The sequence below is a fragment of the Bombus pascuorum genome, chromosome 9 (assembly GCF_905332965.1).
Source record: "Bombus pascuorum chromosome 9, iyBomPasc1.1, whole genome shotgun sequence".
Taxonomy (NCBI): Eukaryota; Metazoa; Arthropoda; class Insecta; order Hymenoptera; family Apidae; genus Bombus; species Bombus pascuorum.
Genome location: NC_083496.1, coordinates 865,291 through 886,006, shown reverse-complemented (window position 1 = coordinate 886,006; position 20,716 = coordinate 865,291). Strand labels below are relative to the sequence as shown.

Genomic DNA, 20,716 nt, shown 5'->3' with positions numbered 1-20,716 from the left:
ACGCTTTCTCCTTTCCTATTCTAAGCTTGACTTGGCTTTTACGTCGTTCGTATCAGCACGTTGGTAAAAAAAGCTCGCGTTTTTAAACGGTCGATCGACGAACATCTCGAAAGAAATTTTCTAAATTTTCTTCCGTCATTTGGCTCTCGTGATTCGTCATACTCGTACCGTAAAAATTTGTCTTCGCCCTCGAGGAAATACCCCCCCTCTCTCTCTCTGTTAATTAAAAAGCAGCTGTCACCTTTCTTCTTGTCAGTGGTTTCTTATCGCGATTGTTCGTATTCGAACAAACGAGCGTCTTTTTAACGCCAAACGGACGCGACGACGCTCCTTTCTCCCCGAAGCGTGACGTATCGGAAGCGAATCGTGAAATCGGCTCGCGAAACCATTTGACCGCGTTATCGCCGCTATTACCCGATATGAAAACATAATATCGGCTACGTGGGGTAACGATCACGACACGGCATATCCGCGTAATGAGGATCGCGTGTGCACCCTGCTCCGTGCACCTCGACGATGCTCGAGTGTCGGCGGCTACCGAAGGTTGCTACCAACATTTTCCTTGTCTTCTGTTACCTTCTCTCTACCCCTTCCGGCCCGCCTCCACTAAACCCACCCCACGCAGTATCTCCTGCAATATCCGCTCTTTAAGGGTGAAACGCGATACCGCGCGCGCGGTTCGTTCGATATCTCGTTATAATGTGGCAACAGCTAACACTCGTTAACCCCCGCAGGGGAAACCTTGCTCTAGTTCAATCATGTAACAGTATCCGCGTCCTAATGCGCGCTCGAATTTTACTCGTGCTCGAAACGACGGAGTTCTAGACCGTCGGAGTTTCGTTCTCTCTTCGCCGTACCGGCAAGGATTTCGCTGCTTCCATCGCTCCTTTCGTTTCTCGCTTCTTTTCATCGGCGCGTTAACGAGTCTCCATCGATTTGACTAGCTGCTATCTCGCGATACCGATCATCCAACGTCGGTTTACGGCCCGACGTATTTTTCATAGCTGAACGACCCCGCTTTTTGCAAGTTTCTCCATTCCGCTGGCCGATTACGCGATTATATAAACCGTCCGAACTTCCTTCGAGACGAACGACTCGCGTCTATGAAATCGTTTACGGCAAAAAGATGGCATAGATGGTCGTAAATAGCGAGGTAAGCTTAGAGGGGAAAAAACGCTCCTGACATCGTCACCTTTCTCTACTTTTCGGTACACGGAGTCGATCAGCGTCGTGACTTTTCAGCAGGCCATTTATCAGACCGTGTCTCGTCGCGCGAAATTTAATATTCCCTGCTGCAACCTGTTTGCTGCTTTCCGTCGTGAGGCCTGCTGACCGTGGATGACAGAAACGTCGATAACGGTTGCAACCTGACGATTCGACGTTGCACCAGTATCGCCGAGTTTTTTGCTCGCGATCGTTAAAAATTTTCACCGGTCTTAACGACCTCAAATTACAAGCCACCGGGCAAGCGGTAGCTCTGCTCTCCTCGCCGGCTCTGTTATTGTTAGCAACGTGTCCAACGACAGCCGCGAGATTCGCCGCGATTTAATTGCATTTGATTTGCCCTTTACGTGAAATACCGATTATTCATTATCCGCGTATGCCCCGCGGCGAATAAATCATCCCGCGGATCGGCCATAAACCCGCGCGCAATAATTACTCCGATTAATTTTAATCGCGATACACGCGATTATCGTTAATACGACGATTCATTACTGTTAATAGTTGGCCGGTAGTCGAGCATGCCTGGCTTTTTTTTCCCCCGGCCTTTTTATTATTAATTGCAACATTATAAAGCCACCGGATGGAAAACTCCGCGTAATACTCCGCTCTCGAACGTCTCCTCGGCCTGCTATAGCCGTGTGCTTCTATACCGAACACGATCCGGTGCATACATACTCGCGTACAATGCTCGTGTAAGACACGAGACTTTAGCAAGTAGGTGTTCGTTATTTATTTCAGCCACGCTTCGGACGAGCCGGGGTCGCTCGATCGTTTGTCCATAAGATCGAGGTAAGTAGACTGGTTAATGTAAGCATAATGTACAAATAGCTCGGCTGCCAGTGTGGCGTTATAACCACCGGAATAAGAGAATCGTCGATTAACCGACCAGACCGTTATGCCGCTGCTTGGCCGTCTTTAACCCCTTTGCGTCCACCAACGAGATATCTTACGGTTTCAATTTCGCTCGTACGACCAATATTTACACCAACGTCGCTTCTTAACCAACACGCTACACCTACGTTTCGTCTATAGAGTCGTAAAAATGAAACTGCCTCGTGAATATACGCGATATTTCCCGTCTACGGATACGCAAGGATTAGATTCGATCGATGCAAGATTTAGCGAAATAACGCAACGCGCGTTTGCCTGTCCATTTATTTAATATTACGGAGGAAGCTATTCAAACATGCGTAACAATTTCCAAACGGGCCACGCGTCGATTCGAGTAAATCGCGAATTCTAGGAATCTGCCAAAAAGTAACGAATCACCGGTGAAAGTAACGGAGCGAAGCCTCGTTAATCACCGCGGCTGGTTGGCTGGCTGGTTGGCTGGCACGTTTTCACGAACGAGCGAAATCAATTGAAACGATCGCGAAGAGGCATTACCGGCTCGGCCACTTGGCTTCTCCGGCGACGTCTTAAAAATCGCCCGGCGAGATTTCGCGATTAGACGACCAACCGCTCTCCTCGCGGTTCTTCTCGCGGTTTCCCCTCGCGGTTTCGCTGTGCGAATATTCGCCGTGGCCGACGTACTCGGTTCCCGGACTGTCCAATTAAAGAATGCGAAACGCCCGGCGTTCGTGTCTGTGGGACATTAATCCAGAGCAAACATGGCCGTTCTGGGCTCGCGTATCGAGCAAGGCTATCGCGTCTAATGCGCTAATGACTCCGGGATCGATTAGCCTCCACGCTCGTCGTCTTATTTCCGCGTGTCTCGCCGCTTCTTCGTCAACGTGGTCGTCTCGCCGCGTCTTTCCATATCTCCTCCGCCACGCTCTCCGAGCTGATCCCTCGCTCTTTTCGCCCACACCGGAGATACTCGGCGTAATCCTACGCTATGTTCGACAGGTATAACGCGTAAATATACTTTTTTCCTCTATCGAACGCGACCAACGGTATACCGTCGTAAAAAGCTTAATGGTCGACACTTTGGACATTGCTTGGGGTAAACACGTGAATTTGTCGTGTCTTACGTAACTTTCGGTGAAGAGGAGTACAGACTTTAGGATACGTACGACGCGAGAATCGCCCGACCACGATCGTTCAAAGTAGAAGCGGAGGAAAAATTGATTTAACGAGTCGGTAACGATACACCCGTTATCGATTACATGGACGAAAGTTTGAACGCGTCGGGGATTTCTGCCAGTACGTTGCGACGATCGATGCTACCACCATCCACCGCGATAGTCGTCCGAGAGTGCACTTTTGTTTCCAAGAGGAAATGCAATTTCGTGGCTTAGAATGTAGAAATATCGTTGTGGCGCGAACAGACGCGCGCAAGATTCAGACTTTCAAGAGGCATACTTTATAGTTTGGAGCACGAGCTACGAGACGTTGCTGCCTAGCTACGAACACGATAAATAACACCGCGTTACAGGCATAAAGAAACGAGCGTATCGATAAACGTAATTGGTTTTCACGCAAGGAAAGAGCTTTTCAGTGGAACTCGAACGCGTTCAACGAAGCAAAATTGCAACGAAATTGCGTCCAGCTCGACCGGACACGTGCTTTCAGACGACGACATTCTATTTACGCGATTTACAGCGGCACGTCTATCGCCTTTGCGGCGACGCTGTGACATCGTTTGCTTCGTGAATTATATCTCGAGCGACGAACAACTTGTCCAAGATAGTAGCTACTATTTAAAAAGGTTAAGCTTGGTCGCGAGTGTGAAATAGCGTGTATTATTCATGAGATTCGGTTAATACGCCTGCCGTTTTCATTGCACGGAACTTTCCAAGGAAATAGCGAATTATAAGAAGGCCTGTACGATGAATTTCTGATAAGCGCAACGGTTAATTATACAGGAGCAACCTCGTTTCGCTAAACAGTCTAGGGAGTGGATCGAGGAAGGGAACGAGAGTACCGTCACCCATTTCTTTTCTTTCGCTATCCGTTGATAAAAAGTAAGCGATTGCGAAGCGCACGGCATCGAAGAATCAACAATAGACGCTAATACGCCGTAGATCTTGGCGGTCTCGTTGCCGTGCAGCCGAAATTATGGCCGGGCCGGAAGTCGTTCGATCCCGGTCGAGATAGGATCGTTTGCATACGCCGTTGGTCGATACGCAGGCGAAAAAAAAACCGCGTTTCTTTGGCGATTCGAGGCGACCCTGGGTTTTGTTTCACTTAGCACCTCCGCACGGTGAGGAATTAGCACGACCGTAAAGTTTCGTGGAAGGCGCACCGCGAACGTCCGCCGAGTGCCGTGCGATTTGCATGCGAAACGAAAATAAAACGAGAAACAGAAGGTAGAAAAAGGTGGGGGAAGAAACAGAATGAAGAAAACGTGAGAGGAGAGTAGCGGTCTGAGAGGGGAGTGGGAGGAAAGGAAGCAAGAGGAAGGGACAGGAGAGAGAATGGAGGAAAAAGGAGAAGAAAGGAGAGAAAAAGGGAGAGAAAAAAGGAGAGGAAAAAAGGAGAAGCACGAAGCAACGCCAATTCACCGGGGGCCTAATTACATTAGAATAGGCGTATTTGAGCCGAAAGGATGGTTTCCTCGAAATCGATGCGTTCGGTGGCCAATTTCACGACCGCTTCACGTCTTCATTCTGTCGCGTCTCGCCTCTCGTTGCCCCTCGGACCGTCTGTTCGGACGGGCTATCTAACAAGCATCGGAACATCAACGGCGAACGGGGACGAGGAAGGTTCTCGAACGGAAGTCTCGAATTCGAAACAACGAAGAAGGGCCCAGCGAGCACAGGCGAGCACAGGCGAGCACAGACGAGCGCGAGAGAGCACGCGGTGGTTCGACGCGAGTCTTCTAAAAGGCTTTTATGGCTCTATTCTACGTCGTCGTTCTTTCTCTTCCTCCCTTTCTCCCTCCCTCCCTTCCGCCCTTTTTCCTCTTTTCGTCTCAGTTCGTGTCCGCTCGCCGCGTTTCGCAGCCGTTTCCAACTCTTCTCTTTTCCATCTCCCTTTACGCTCTTTCCGTTTCAGCTCGGTGTTCGTCGCCGTTCTGCGGTGTTCCCCGGCAGCCGGACCGGCTTTTTCGTTCGTACACGCTGCACGGCTACCAGCCCGACGGCCCAGAGAGAGCGCACCACACGAAGCAGAGAGGCAAAAAGGAGCCGCTGCTGCGGGCAGCATCTCGCCATCTCTGACAATCAGCTCTCGCCCCTGTCGAAAAATACGTGACACGCGAAAATCAATTTCAACGGTGGTTGCCCCGTCGTCCCCGGGCCGTAAAACCTATTATAGAAGCCTTCGCAACGTTCGTCCTTCCTCGCTCGCTTCTTCGTCCGCGGCTCGGCGCGAACTCCGCCGCCTCTCTTTCTCCCCGGCGGAGGACAACGGGGCCGCGATACCGAACAGAGCCGACGATTCCGGACGATGGCCGTATTAAATTCCAATTTTACATTCGACGCGTGCACACGCGCGTCGTGCGTCGATAGAGCGATCAAACGACCTCGGTGCACCGAGAGGAATACGAGTGTTCGTTGGCCACGTGAGTGCTCGTGAAAAGATTTACACGCTGCCCATTCCACGTTCGCTTCGACGCGTGGCCTTGTCTGCCTACAAGACGCGGAGAATTTCTTTCAACGTGGAGCGCACGAGGGTGGTAGGACGTGCGCGCGTAACCAGAGGTATCACCTTGCGAGTTCGAAGAATAAAACGAAATTACGCGGTGCTTTATTCCCTCGTACAAGCCCGCGTCCTCGACTCTCTCGCCCGACAACTTCCACCGAGACGACTCAAGGAAACGAATGGGCAGGATCAACCGGCGAAAACAGGCAATAAAGCCGGCGAGAGCTCAATAAAAATCGAGCGAATCGAAACGTCGTTCGTCGCGTGATCCGTGTGAAATTTATTTCTATTTGTCGTTGTTGGAGGGTCGTCGATGATCGTCCCCCACCCGCACGCACGCCACGAAATCCCTCAGCGCGGATCGTGTCGTCGCGTCGCCACGGGAGCGATTTTCCTCGGGCACGCGTCTCGCAGTTTTGCGGCCGAGCCACGACGTGCGAGACGACTGAGAAGCAGGCAACTACACGAGGGACGGTAGACGGCGGGGAAACGGGTCGGAGTGATTATTGGACGCGGGGATCCACGAGCAAACTGAGACGGATCGATCGCATAAATCTCCCGGCACGGCGTAATATAAAGCCGAAGGCGGCCGGGGCTGGACGAGCATCCAACGACTGGCATAAATACGACTTAGCGAGTCGCGATCTCCGCCGACTAATTGAGAATTATTCGGCCGCAATAGCGTCCAACTTGCACACCGCTTCCCCGCTAATTTCGCTGAGTTATCGGAGGAAATCTTGTCCGGAGGAACGCACCGAGATTACGCGGCCCCCTTCCCTCGCCCTTCGCCCCTCGCTCCTCTCCCCGCTACCCTTTCCCCTAATGAAATTGCTCAAACATAACGCACCGGTGAATCACGTTCCTCCGGAATTTGAAGGAGATTCGGCTTTCGCTCGGTAGCAGTCCCCCGGCGATGGTAGATTCCAACAAATTTTCTCGAAAATGTGTTGGACGACGATGCATCGTAGCGTTAAATAACGTCGAGCCACGAACACTCCGAGGTATGACAGAAATATGTAATTGAATCGTAATTTATTGCTTTCGAAAGGAAACAGAAATACGAAGGATCGTACGCGTCGTACGTATTTCAGAAGCAGATAACGTAAGCAGTCGACGGAAGAACGTCGCGTAATTGTACGTTTGCTACGTCTGTGAAGACATCGCAGGATGTTGAAAGTTCGTGCACCCGTCCAACAATCGAAACGTTTAAAACGAAATTTAAAGAGTCCTCGATACAAGAGGGTAAGAGGGAAATTCTTTTAATTTTCAACGAGGGACACACCGAGTTTCCGTACGTGCGGGGGCTTCACCCTTTCCCTCGGGCTAAAATGATATCATTAACATCGCTTTACGTCCAATTTGACCGGCCGTGACGTTTTATTACAACTTCGTACCCGGTCATTTGGCTAGCACGACAGTTACCCTGTAATACGAAGTTGCACGAACCGCGACAGCGTCATAATTTCCAGCTGAGCCGATCGCAGCCTTCTTGCGTGCATTAATAGGTCGCACTCGCTGCTGCGTATACTCTGCTTGCCTCGATTAGAGCGGACAGCACCCGCCGACTGTGTATGTATACACGAAATGAATCGAAACCGCCGTTATTTCTCAGCTACCGTGCCATCTGTCCGCGGCAATTGCGCCTGGTGCCACGATTTTACTTGCTTATTGCCGCCCCAAGATTTCCGCACCATGTGTTTCTTTATCCCTTTTTACGGAGCTCTGCGAAAGAAAAATATATACCAAGCCAAGATGCAGAAAAAGGCCAAGCAAAGGAGTACCCTCCACGTTGTTCACTCGCGTATCCTTCAATTCTTTCATTCTTGTTCTACAATGTTTCTCGAAATAAGTACCCACTTCTTTCGGAGTCTCGTTCGACCAATCTTACGAAAGTATACAAACGAGAATCGTTTTGCGATCGTCCTCTCGATACGACGACGAACGTATCTGGGTCAACGAGGATTTTCCCTCTCTAAAACGTTTCTCGACTTACGTAACTCGATGGCAGGCCTCGACGTAAAAGAAAAACGCGAGATAACGCGCAACAGGACTCCCGTTTTCGGTTAGAGGCTGTAAGAATCAGCGTGTCAGAGCGCATGAGAAGAGTCGGGTGTCTTCGAAAAGACAGCACACACTTGTTCGAAAACCGAATGGTCACTTAACGCAGCGGGGGTGCCTGCTTGTCGAGTAAAAAGTTCTGCCGGCATCCGGAGTCTCTCTCTTTCCTTCTCGCCCAAGAGGGGGTGGGGTGGGCGGCTGGTGTTTTGTTTGTTCGGCAAACTGTCACAACAACTCGAAACGAACGACCCACCCTCCTTTTTATCTTCCCTCCGTCTTCTTTTTCTTTCTACCTCTCCCCGGTCCTCTCTCTTTCCTCCTTATTTAACTTCGAGGATCCGGAAACTCGAGTGGCCCTTTAACGTGACTAATACGCGTGTCTCCTTGGTCGCTTGGAAAAGAAAACGCACGACAGGTTCGAGCACCGATCGCACGGTCCTCCACGACTCGACTGCGTTTCGACTAGCTAAACGAAGCGAAAAGAGACTCGTGGGTGTTAGCTTTGACAAGCAACGTTGTATAAGAATCGCATCGATATCGTCCAACCATCTTTCCATGGTCCTTTCGCAAATTTCTATTCGTCTACGATCAGTCGTATAATTTCACTTTGACAGTTTCTCAAATTTACCAATATACCCTTCCTATTCCCGTAAACGATAGATTTACAGAATAGATAGAAAAAATTGGTAGAAATTTCGCCCGTACGAGAGGTAACCTGCGTTGTCAAACGTTCGTACGGTTCGGACGGTTAGAGAAGCTTTGCGTAGCGGCTTTCTTCGCCACGAAGTAACAGCACCAAAGACCACACCTCCGTAAGAAGCGTACGTTGGGTAGCTTCAACCACGATCCATAAAAATACGTCGATGTCTCTGTACTTGGTCGAAACAGGGTAAACAAGACTGCGCAAGACTGTGCAAAGGACCACACAAGCGCGCGGCACTATTCTTCCAACCCTTTCCTCCCTTTCACCTCCGCAGGATCCAAAAACTCGAGTATTCCTTTAACGCGGCTAACGGGTACTTGTACCGATTGGGAAAATAAAACCACGACGTATTTGCCGTGATCGAGCCTCCGAGAATCGCACGAGGTTAACCCGTCGAATCTGAGGAATTGCGCAAGCGTTATCGGTGAAATGGCGCTAACGGGACCAAGGATAAATAGGCTCGACTACGCGTAGGTGCCACGTTTAATTATAGAATCGTCCACGCCGCGTAAATATTTTCATCGCTTCGTCCGGCTCTATGTTAATCGCGAGACACGGTCAGCCCCGTTATTATGACTGATAATTTCAGCCGCGACTATGTTACGCGGCGAGAGCGACGTCGGTGCTTCGCTTAATTACCAGCATGATCGTTTGTCGTTGCAACGAGCGGCTACGCGGACGCGTGCCAATCAGAACGCGCGGATGGTAAACAGACGCGCTGGAAAAAGGGGAGCTAGACTAATTGACGTGTAATTGATAACCGAAAGACCGCTTGGTTAACCATCCATCGACTCTACAACGAAGATCGTACAATCGCGAGATTAACAGACAAAGCGTACAGTGTACGGTGTACGTAACGAACTACTAACTAATTAACTTCTTTCAACTACAGAATCGCACGTAATATCGGATCGTTGTACGGGAGGAGAGTAGACGCGATACAGACAATTTTTCATCTCTTGTAAAAATGTTTCTACCATAATATATAAATATATACAGCGGTTACTTTGGGTATTACACGATTCTCGTGACTCTATTACGAATCGGCATTGCTATCGTACACCATAAAATTTGTTTACCATTGCCGATTATCTTTCTCGAGCTCCGAGTCTTGGATATCCTACTGCTTCGTGGCTAATTTCGTCACAATCGGTGCTACCGCTATCGACGCTATCGGGAAAACGATTAACAAAATACTAGACCGCTCGTTCACCGCAAACTAGAGCAACACGAGCGCGTTTTCATCGAGAGGGTTCGGAGCTGCTGCTTCCTCGTTCGAGGTTCCCGACAAACCTGTTATACACTACTCCGATCGTTACCCGACAACGTGGTATCTTTTGTTCGCGCTGTTCGATGCGCTGTTCGATACGCAGCTCGCAGGTTAGAAGCCCGTCGTAGTCGTTACGCTCGATTGTCCCGCGAACTGGGTTCGGCAGCAAAAAACGAGAAAATCCGAGCCAGCGCGAGATGCGACCTGTTTACGATGCACGGCGGTGCGGTCGATTTTGCGGGCTGTCGCGCGTAGAAATCGTTAGATCGTTCGAGTCAAGCAGACGGGGTAAAAAGCCGCCTCGAGTGTTATATGCGTGTTCCGCGAACGAGGGAACGCTTCCAACGTTCGACGGACGACGCGCGCGCGAGAAAACGAAAAAATCCACTCCGGGCGGGCGGTAATTTGAGGTAAACACGAAAACGCGAAACGATCGCGCGAGCCGAAGCAGGTAACCGATAAAAACACGCAAACCGGACCGGGGATCGTTGCACACCGGACGGACAGATACAATTTGCCGATCGATTCCTCGTTTGTGCGTTAAACCAGCCGAATCGGCGTCGGTCTAACGCCGCTTATTAAACGAAAGCGAACGCCTGCTTCCTTTCCCAGCGATGCCTACTTTTTATCCAGGAAAACTACTCCACTCTTACGCAGTTTCTCCCTTCTGCTCTTTTTTCTTTCTCCTTTCCTTTTAATTCTATTATTTTATCGCGATATATAATATATTTTTTTATAGCGAGAAGATGCACGTAAAAGGATACTTGAGAGGTGGTTAGGTTGGTAATAAACAGGACGCAGCGACAAAATGTAAATGGTATGACGTTCTGTCAACGCTTTACGAGTTGGGCCGGAAAAATGACGAAGATTCTGCAAGGAATCGAAAGGTGCGCGACGTGTGTACAGGGTGATCGTCCACGGACGACCGAGAGGTAAATTTTTCGAAATCGCAATTTTGTATCGTTGAAGCAATTACTTCAAGGAAAGTTTTACATCTTTTCTTCTGACACCGCTGTTACGAAGAAAATAGAATTTAGTGAAGCAAGAAATTAGAGACAAGAAGAGGACCGTATTATTGCGCCCTCGAATACGAACGTTGTTTTGGGTTACAAGGTCTAGAAACAAAATAGCTATAAGTAGATCTCTATTGCTGTTTCTTGTTGCCTTCGGCTAGAGCTACGCACCAAGGTTAACCTTTTTGGTAATGTCCTTTGCTATAAACGCACGAACCTGCTCCCTGTCACATTCTATCGTATCGTAACACCGAGAGAGTGAGAATCTGGATTACACTATACCTATACTTGTTTCAATATATTTTTCTATTAAAAATTCATCCACTCGTTCGTCTATCAGTCAACCTCAACGTGTATAATTTGTAATAAAACGGATCGATCCGAAAGAAACGCTTGTCGACACGTAATGAGGCGTACCGGGGTATACTTTGTACCCGGAGATACGATCGGAAGAAGTCAGCTTCCGGAATCAGCTTACGTACGGTAGCGTTGCCGATAATTGACCCATAGTTTCGACAATGCAGCTGCAACGATCTACTTGGCCCGTACAGCGGCCGATGAGAACGTAAGGTCGCTCTTACCCGACTCTTTCTCCAACCGAAGACCACCTCATGTTCCGGAAAGCAAATTTTATCGAAGTCGCGTAAACGGTTCGGCCGATCGCTGATAAGGCGAGGTACATGAAGTGGGCTATACGAACGAAAGCGAGGGGTTCCAAGCGGACAGACAGAGTGGCCCAAGCATGACGAGGGCATATATCGTCGAGAATCTAACGACTGGGTACCGTCGTAAATCGATACCTGCCTCGATTCCCGTACAGGGCAGCGTCCAAGCTTACCGCGCGGGACGGACGAAGAACAACAAACAGCCAGAGAGAAAGGAAGGACGCGTCTGGATCGAGGGAAAACGAAGGGGACGAAGATAGAGAGAGAAGAGAGAAGGAGAGAGAGAGAGAGAGGGAGAGGGCGAGATAAGAACGCCGCGTAAGTATAGAGAGCATAATAATCAGAAGTAAATTGCGGATACGTGAGGCTACCGTGTTGTAGGGGCCTCGGGCCTCGCTGACCGCGTCTCTCTGTTCCTTCGGTTCTTCTCTTATTTCGTCGATGTGTTCGATCCCATACACGCGCCAATGGCTCACCCATACGCCTCTACGAAAATACGTTGGAACGTACGTACGTATAAATTTCTATGGATATCGAGAGATGCGTTGGTACGCGTGGAACGTAGCAGAACGCGGCAGATACGTACGATCGCGAATACCTAACCCGGCGGTAATCTAATTTGAATCCCTGAAGCTCAGACTTCGCCAGTAATGGAACACGTATCGAATAATATTACGAGCGATTCGATTCGATATCATTTGTAATTCTGGTCCCGAGACCGCAAGCGGGCTTCTCTCCGAGAAGGCAACCTCGACCGGCCTGCCTGACTGCCGCGCTCAATGCCTCCGATCGGCTCTCGTGTGAACAACGCGTTTTATGCGTATTCCGGGTGGTACGGGGTAAAGAAGGGGACGAATCGCGTCGTGTTCACCCGCAAAAACCTTCCACGGACGATCTCGCGCCGACGATCAAACCCCCAGCAGACTCGCCACCAGCCTATGGGATAATGGAGATGATCGAATTCCATCGGGAGCCCGGTACGGCACGTGAGAAATCGACAAGACGCGGTACGTACGGTTGTAGTTTCGCGAAATCGGAGATACCTTATATTACGTTATATTCGTCGATATTTTGGAAAATACTTGTATGTACGCGCGCGTATTAAACACGATCTCTCTACGGTATTAATAAGTTGGTTTTTCTTTTAAACAACACGGATAAAATAATTTGTCGTGAAAGATGACCGAGTTTGATTAATTTCGGCTAGTTTTCAATACGCGTGCGGCCAATCACGGAACCTCGTAATGGCCCCTGTAGCTGTTGCCTCTTTGCCTAATGTTAGCCCTTTTAAAGAACGTATCATAAATTGCGTAAAGCGAAGGCGCACCGGCTTTTATACCACGTTGCCCGAGGCGAACCGTTCCCCTTCTACTTTGCCGCCTTTCTCTCCTCCAGCGCGATCCAAAGACGCCCTTGCGCGCCGTTAAAAAGTGGCATTTCGGACGAAATATAAAATTGATAAAACCCACACCATACTCCCGGCGGCGTAAATCTGCGATTCCCAACGAGTCTTCGTTAAAGAGCGATTCCTTCGTTATCGAAGCATCGTTGGATTACGAGATTTCTAGATAAATTAACCTTCTCACGAGAATCAATCATAGCCGATGCATATTTCTCACACGGTGTCGGTATTCTCTTACGTGCCGATACCGACACTAGCGATCGAAGCGCGGTATTTCAGACGATTCGACTCTGGAGCAATTCCTTTCTCTTCTTCTCCAACATCAACTCGCGACTGTGAGATGTTAGAAAAATTCGAATACAAAAGTCCCAAGATTTAGAAAACTTTCGTTCCTTTCAATCTTTTCACGTCGCTATCGATACGGGCCGATACGAAACGCATCGACTCGATCGCGGTGGTATCGTATACGACGTAAAAGACGCGACGACGATATCTCTTTGTTGAAATGTTTCGCATATTGGCCGCCGCGATCGCCGCCGCCGCCGCCGCCGTCGGAAGTACCGGCTCGCGTTTTCTGTATCACGCTATATGCAAATGAGACATATGCTCTCGCCGCGCCACATAATAAATTACTCGTGTAGAGATCGCCGGTGTATAGGTGGGCCTAAAATTACGTACTGGTCCTGCCAGGGACACACACGGATGAACGAGGCCAGACCCCGACCGAAACGTGTAACGAGCTATGGTGTCCGTGTGCGCGCGACCATCCACGTCTGGTCGTCTTACGGCTTATGGGATAATACGTGCCTCTTACGCGCCCCTCGAACGTAATGCCAAACTGTCCTTTCGTCAGGGAACGGGCTCTCCCTTTTATTTCTTCTTCTGCTGCTCTTTTTTCTCTCCTCTTCCTCTTCCCTTTTAAACCCGACTATATCGGGCGGCGTTCGTCGTGAAATTTTTTCTTCCTACGCCACCGGTACTACCGCCACCGTACGCACGGGGTAATTGGTCGAGAGGAACGGAAGTGCGGCATGAAAATGATGAACGACGTCTTGATGCCCGAACAATCCGGCTGTCTAAGGACGCGGCATCGTTTCCTTGTCATTAACGCGCCACCAACGTGTCAAGGAATATTGAAATCTCCAAGGATATCGGCCGTCTGCTTCTACCTACCGCTCTCGTTTATCGCGATACGCGCGTTTCTCCTATTCTTACGAAAGTGCAGGGAAACGAACAACCGAATCGACGTCTCGCGTTTTCTTTCATTAACGCGGTGCGCTGCGTCCTGACCGACAGAGGCAAGATATACGTAGGCTGCGTTTCAAGGATACGAAACAATGCAACGTTCGGCCACGTATCTGGGAGAATCGGTTCTCTCTTATGGCAGCTGCGATAAGAGTTTCTGGAGAAGCGCTTGGAAATCCGCTTTAGGCCACCCCCGAACAGCAAGCTGCTTGTTTACGTGACCAGGCTTTCGAGAAAAAAAAGATCGTTTCCTTTTCTCGTGCAAACACGGCGGCAACGCGTAGCATAAGCCAACGGCGTTGTAAAACAATTTGCCGAGGCCATGGCAAACAATGGACGATTACGAGGATGGTCGTTCGAAGGGACTTGGAGAGATTTCAAGGTCCACGGAAAGGGTGGCTTCCGTCCGTAATTTTTCGTTTCATAAAACCCTTAATTTTACGATGATTATTGCGAGTTTCTCCGTCCGTTTCGACGATTTTAATCCCGCCGACGATGCCAAGTTCAATCTGCGAGGCACCGTAGGTCTCGGCCTGGGTTACGGAAAACTGGGTTTTACGATCCGACGTCTCCGAAACAAAAAAGGGCTGGGAAAAGGGCACGTGTTTGCGCATCTACGCTTCCATGTCGGATGGCTTTGTTGCTGCAGGTAATTGGATTACGGAAAGATTACAGCACAGGACGCCGCACAGTTTCTCTGTTTGCGTTGTAGATTTCCCAAGATATTTCTTTCGGAGCAAGACTCTCGTGTTTATTGCATCTTCGATGAAATTACAATTCCATTAGGACCTCGAGTGCCTGGATCGGATGTTCCGACGATCGGACGATGGTACAACTTTTACAGCCCATCGTTTTTCGTCGATACTCGCGCTCCCTTTAAACCTACGCCGACAAAGGGGATCCAAAACAAACTCATTCATGGGGAAATCGTTCCAACTCGCAAGACAAACGTGTACAATTCCAGGTTTAGCCGCGTCTATTCGAGGTTAACGATCCAAGATGACTCATGAATCAATCCGTTTCCCTTTAGCGAGATACGGAATACGCAACGTCCGATATCGTCAATGGTGCACGAGGTTCGCACACGATGCGTACCATCGTCCAGCCTGTCCCTCGTGTACTATCAATCGTGGCCGTCAACTGGTCGTCTCAAGATTAATACTTCCGCGTCTCCGGGAATCGACGCGCGAAACAAGCCCAACACCAACGATATCGACTACCGTTTCGTTTCGAGTACGAGCCAACGCGTAAAATCCAAGCCACGGTGAAAAATGTCATCGTCGTTCAATTACGACGCATCTTGCAACAGACGGTAAGAGCAGCTACTAATATTAGTAGCGTTCGCAGAAGCCTGCTTCTGGAAAGTAGCACTTGGTATGTGCTCGACGACGCTCGTGTGCGCGCTTTTCTCTCGTCTCTAAATACCGTAACAGCCTATCCAACGAAGCGGTGCGTCCACCAGCTTCGTCTAAACTACTTACATACTCGCTCTAATCGTTCGATATTCGCTCGCTCGCGAAACAAACAAATCTCGTCTATCTATTATCTAAGACTTGCTCCGCCCGCATCGACCATCTTTCGACGAGCGAATATATTTCGTCGTTCCAACGTTCCAATCCTTCGTCGAACAATACGAAGGATTTATATCGCGAGCGCATTGTCAGAGACGACGGGTGACGAACAGATCGAGTATTCGCGTCGTACGAAGATCAACCGTGTTCCGGTGGTTCCGGGACGAACGCATTGTGCCGGAACGCACGTTCGTTCGAGACGACCATGGGTGATTAATATTTTCGATAATAGCGGATGTTTGCGGATGAGAAGGGGGTAAGAGAGCGAATTCGTGGGTTACGAGGCGAAGAGGATTCGATTGGTCGCGTCGTAGGAAACGATAATAATAGCAAAGTATCGTCGGTGGTATCGGCGAAAGAAACGAAAGAAGCGAACGTACGGCGGTTATCGAGGTTCGGCGAGAACATCCATCAAAATTAAGGTCCGCATTCATCGATGATGCCACGATGGGAACACAAAAGCGGGCTTCCACCATTAATAAAGAAACCGTCCATTCGATTCTATTAAGAGTCGTTGGCTCGACGCGGAATTTGCATGTGCGAATGAATCGTGCTAGGCATTGTTTCATAGGTTACACCGAGATATCGTGACGATACGTATATCGCGACTGAAATACGACACACGTAATCAGTTGCTCCATCATGCTTCCGTAATAATTCCTATTTTCGCCGCGTGCACGATACGCGTTCAACGATTCTCTTTCCGAATAAATTCCGTCAAGTGGTGATACAGATGGATATAGCTGGTGTGCCAGTCGGTGACGACAGCTTACGCAACGCGTGAAAATCGAAGCCTGTTACGAAAATGCTCACCTTGACTATGCTCGCCGGCGTCGAACGTTTTGCTGGTCATTTGGAACAACGCGTCCAGAGGACTTCCCTGTCCCGTTGTCCTTTTCCCGTGATGTCCGCTCTGTGAGCCGTGTTGCTGAGACGTTTTCCTCTTGAACTGTTGCTGCTGTTGTTGCTGCTGTAACACCGGATGATGCAGTCCAGGGTGCATACCGTGGTGCAAACTATGGTGATGATGATGACCCAGTGGATCGGGGCTTCCGGAATCGGAGACGGAGCTCCTTCCGGAGGAGGACGAGCTGCTAAGAGGCGGTTCGCTGATGGAGCCCGACATAGACGCCAGGGACATACCCATCAAAGAAAGATCCCTCGGCGTCGTGGAATGGTTGTGATGATGATGCAGATGGTGCTGATGATGAGGCTGTTGCTGCTGCTGCTGCTGCTGCTGCTGTTGGAGATGATGACGGTGGTGATGATGGTGGTGGTGGTTGAGATTCGACTCGACCGTGTCCCACGGACGTACGATTTTCGCCTTTGGCCGATGCGATAAAATGTCCAGGATGCTGAAAGATTTTACTCCTCGTTCGTTCGTGTCCCGATCCCTGTCATCTTCCTCGTCCGAGTGCTGCATCTGCACCATTTTTAGCCGTTTCAAGGGTTTGAAGTAATCGTCCGCAGCACCGGCCGCCGAGGCACCGTTACTGCTGGTCCTGCTATTCGCTTCCTCGTCGTCCTCGTCGTCCTCTTCCTCGTCTCTCAACGTAGTCACGGAATCGCCGCCGCTGCTCTCGTGGGTGCGCAGGCCTCTTCCGTTTGACATTCTGTAATCGCCACCGCGAGAATAACTGTCCTCGTCGTCGATCACGGAATCTCTCGGGTAACTCCTTCGCGGGCTCAGTCTCTCCGCGTACTCCTCCCTCGATTGGGACAACCTCTCGTCCTCGTCGGCGCTGGGAGCGACGACGACGAGAGGCAAGGGACTCGGGCAACCCACCGAAATCTCGTCCTCGTCGTCCTGAACGTCGCCTCGGCCGGGAGAAGCTCGGCAAGGTGTCCGTCGGTGAGCCGGCGATCCTAGGCAGCCCGGCGTCGTGGCGCTGGAAGACACCGTCGTCGACGGCGACATAGTGTACGATTCTGTCATTTCCGTGGTGCACATCCCTGACGGACGATCGTCGGATCCCTGTGACGTGCGGCCGATTCTTCGGAACGACGTAAGGAGCCGACGTGACGAACGATCGCAGGATCGTTTCAATCGACGGTCAACGATTCACACGCTACACCCATACGCGAAACGACAACATTCGCGAGTTTCTCAAAATCCATCGACACTGAAATTTCGTCGAGCACTTGGCCGCATTTTCGCGCTAGATTTTCCGACCAAGTCGTCGAGAGTCTCGTTCAGACCGGCTGCTGGTCCTCTCCGATCCAACGAGTCATCATGTGCTTTTCGTACGAGGCAACGCGACCGCCGCTCCACTTTCCGACGCAATTTCTGCTTTCAACGATGCACCGTCATTGTAATTCCCGCTGATCGTCCTCAGTCATCGTTTCAACGGTCCCTCTTACATCACGGCAACCTCCTACGACTCCCACCGTACCGTCCGTCGTTGCGTACCTGTCATCCTTGGATCCTCGTCGAAACGATCTTCCTTTCCAATCGATTCTCGCACGATTACCAGGACACGAACGAGAAAACGGAGCGATCCAATGACACGTACGAAGATTCGTCCGATCCCGAGGCACTCAGGCACCACCGTCTTCGCAATCGAGCATCGTGTCTTTCGATCGTCTTGTTCGGTCCACGGCTCACACTTTGCTGTCGTTCGCTCGAAAACGAGTCCACTCGAAAACGAGTCGGCTGCGAAACAAACGCGGAGCGTTGCCTGTCGCTGGAAACGATATTTCACACGCGCGTAACGCTGTCGGACGTCTCGATAGCGACACTATCACGGCCTCGTAACACACAACGATCCGAGTAGTACGATGATCCGGTGGTCAGACGCGAGCATATCGAACGTCGGTTCCGTAGACGCGGACGAAACGTCAATACGTGGATGGTAAACGAGCTACGGGATTTCGTGGCTCGCTATCAGGCCAGGCCAAGCCAGTGACTCGAAATGGTACGGGGACGGGGATCTCGGGCCGGTGTTCCTGCAGGGGCAGGCACTTGGCTCTCGACCGCCTCGAACACGACCGGAGGAGGGAGCACGATCGTTCGAATCCCCTACTACGTCTGGTCGGTTTGTGCACCACCTCTGCCGATGGGACGTTCCTAGTCGGTCTTGCATGGGCGGCCTCAGGGTTAGTCCTGCCTATCCAAACCCCCGGTCAGGCCTAACCGTATCCCCTTAGACACGGCAAAATGACGCTGCCTCGATGGAATTTTTACGAGACGTACTTAACGTCCTGTGGCGCTGCTCCACCAGCCTTAACGTACCCCGGCCCTTTCGTCCTTCCTTCCTTCTTTCTTTCTCTTCCTCTTTCGCCACTTCGTCCCTCCCTCGGCTCGCGTCCTCCTTCCTCCACGACACGCAGTACGTAGCGCTCTTTCCTCCTTTCCGGCTCTTTCTTCTCTCTCCTTTCTCCTCTTTGTCTCTTTCTTCCTTCGTCCAAGTTGACTGCGAACGTGGGATTGACCCTCCACGACGAAAAGCTCGCCTAACGAGGCCCACCGTGATTTCATCCCACCCGGACTGCCGATATCCAAGTTCCGCTCGGCCGCCACTCGCGGACCACCGCTTACCAAATAGCGCGATTTCCAAACTCGCGTTCGACCACGTTCTTCTCTCGCTGGCCATCGTCTTCCATTCTCTCTTCTTTCCTTTCTTTTTATTCCTCTTTCCTTCCTTTATACGTCGCATCGTCCGTGTATGGTCCGATTCTTATCCGAGTTTCTCCGATGTTGCTTCGTTCATCGACGCGTGAACGGACACTGTTGCCACGATGCGAAACGTCCTTTATTACCACATACATATCGCTTTATCGCTATTACTCCAACTTCGATACAAAGTGCTTGTCACAGTCGATCACGGTAATGGCAGCGCAATCCCGTTCCATTCGATCCATCGATAACAAAATCTACGTACACGCGCGTACATTTTCTCCGGTAAGAAAACAGAAGCAAGAAATCGGGATCGTGGAGGAAGAAATTCGTTTCTACGAAGGCCGACCTTGACGAACCTCGATACGATCGCAGCTCGTATTTACTTCTTTTATGGATGTTTGTTTCCCCTCCGTAGCCTTGTCTATCCAAATCGAGGTTTCAGCCATCGATGATGATCGGTCGGGACAAGCGGAAGTCACCCGCGGTGCTCGATGGCGAACATGTTTCCGGAATCGTTGGGAACGATCGTCGTGTAGGGTCGGTCGAAACAGCGAGGGGCGGGGTAAGGGGGCGGAGAGGAATGGAAGGAATCGTCGACCGAATAACGTCGTTTCGAGCCGCGCTCGTCCGGAACGAGTCTAGAAAGGTATCTCGCGACTATTACATACAGACTATTATCCGCGATCGGTGCTGAGAATCGATTCACTCGCCATGTAATTGTAGCAATCTGGTCGACAACTAGCAGCCGACACGACACGAAAATATCCATCAAGCCTCTTGCCAGAGAAGATCGAATTTTGCCCCCTTGACCGCTTCACAGTTCGCTAGAGAGGACCCGTGTATATTTCGTCTCTCTCCTCTTCTCTCTGCCTCTCTTTCTCTTTTCCTCTCTATCTTAGGAACAGTTGCGTGACTTTGGAGTTTCACAGCGAACGCCTCGGTCTTCGTAAATTAATTTCCATTCGGATGGGCAAGTTTTTGAAACGGAATTCGAGCGCAAAATTTGGTTAGATCAACGCGTTTTGAAAGTCATTTGCAGAGATTGTCCGCATACCTTGACAGCGAATATCCTATACAAACTGCTACTACATCATAGGTCGCGAAAGCTCCGCAAATCTTGCTCCATACGCGTACAATGTGCGCAAGCTTCTACCGCTTTACTGTTCACGCGCCTCGTCATTCTCAAAGGTAAACTCACAATCCAATGAAATCGGCCCGTTTTTTTTCGTTGCCGTAATACAAGCCTTCTTACGTTTACGTAATTCCCGTAACAAAATACAAACGCGTAACTGGGAATCGTGAGCCTCTTAGGAGGCTCCGATTTGGCAAATACCAAAACGGGAAGGACTAAGAGGCACGGAGAAGAGATAGCGCAGTGCAGTTGGAGCAGCAAAGGCATACCGAACCAGAGCAACGGTC

The 20,716-nt window shown here is 50.3% G+C and overlaps 1 protein-coding gene across 1 annotated transcript in view; it reads right to left on the bottom strand.

The window, feature by feature from the left end:
• LOC132910507 (alpha-protein kinase 1-like) overlaps window positions 1-20,368 on the bottom strand; it is a 44,943-nt gene extending 24,575 nt beyond the window's left edge. Inside the window, exon 1 of the mRNA XM_060966266.1 lies at window positions 16,492-20,368. Within this exon, the coding sequence (XP_060822249.1) occupies window positions 16,492-17,629 (1,138 nt within the window). The 5' untranslated portion in view covers window positions 17,630-20,368. The remainder of the gene's footprint in view (window positions 1-16,491) is intronic.
• Window positions 20,369-20,716: the final 348 nt, after the last annotated feature.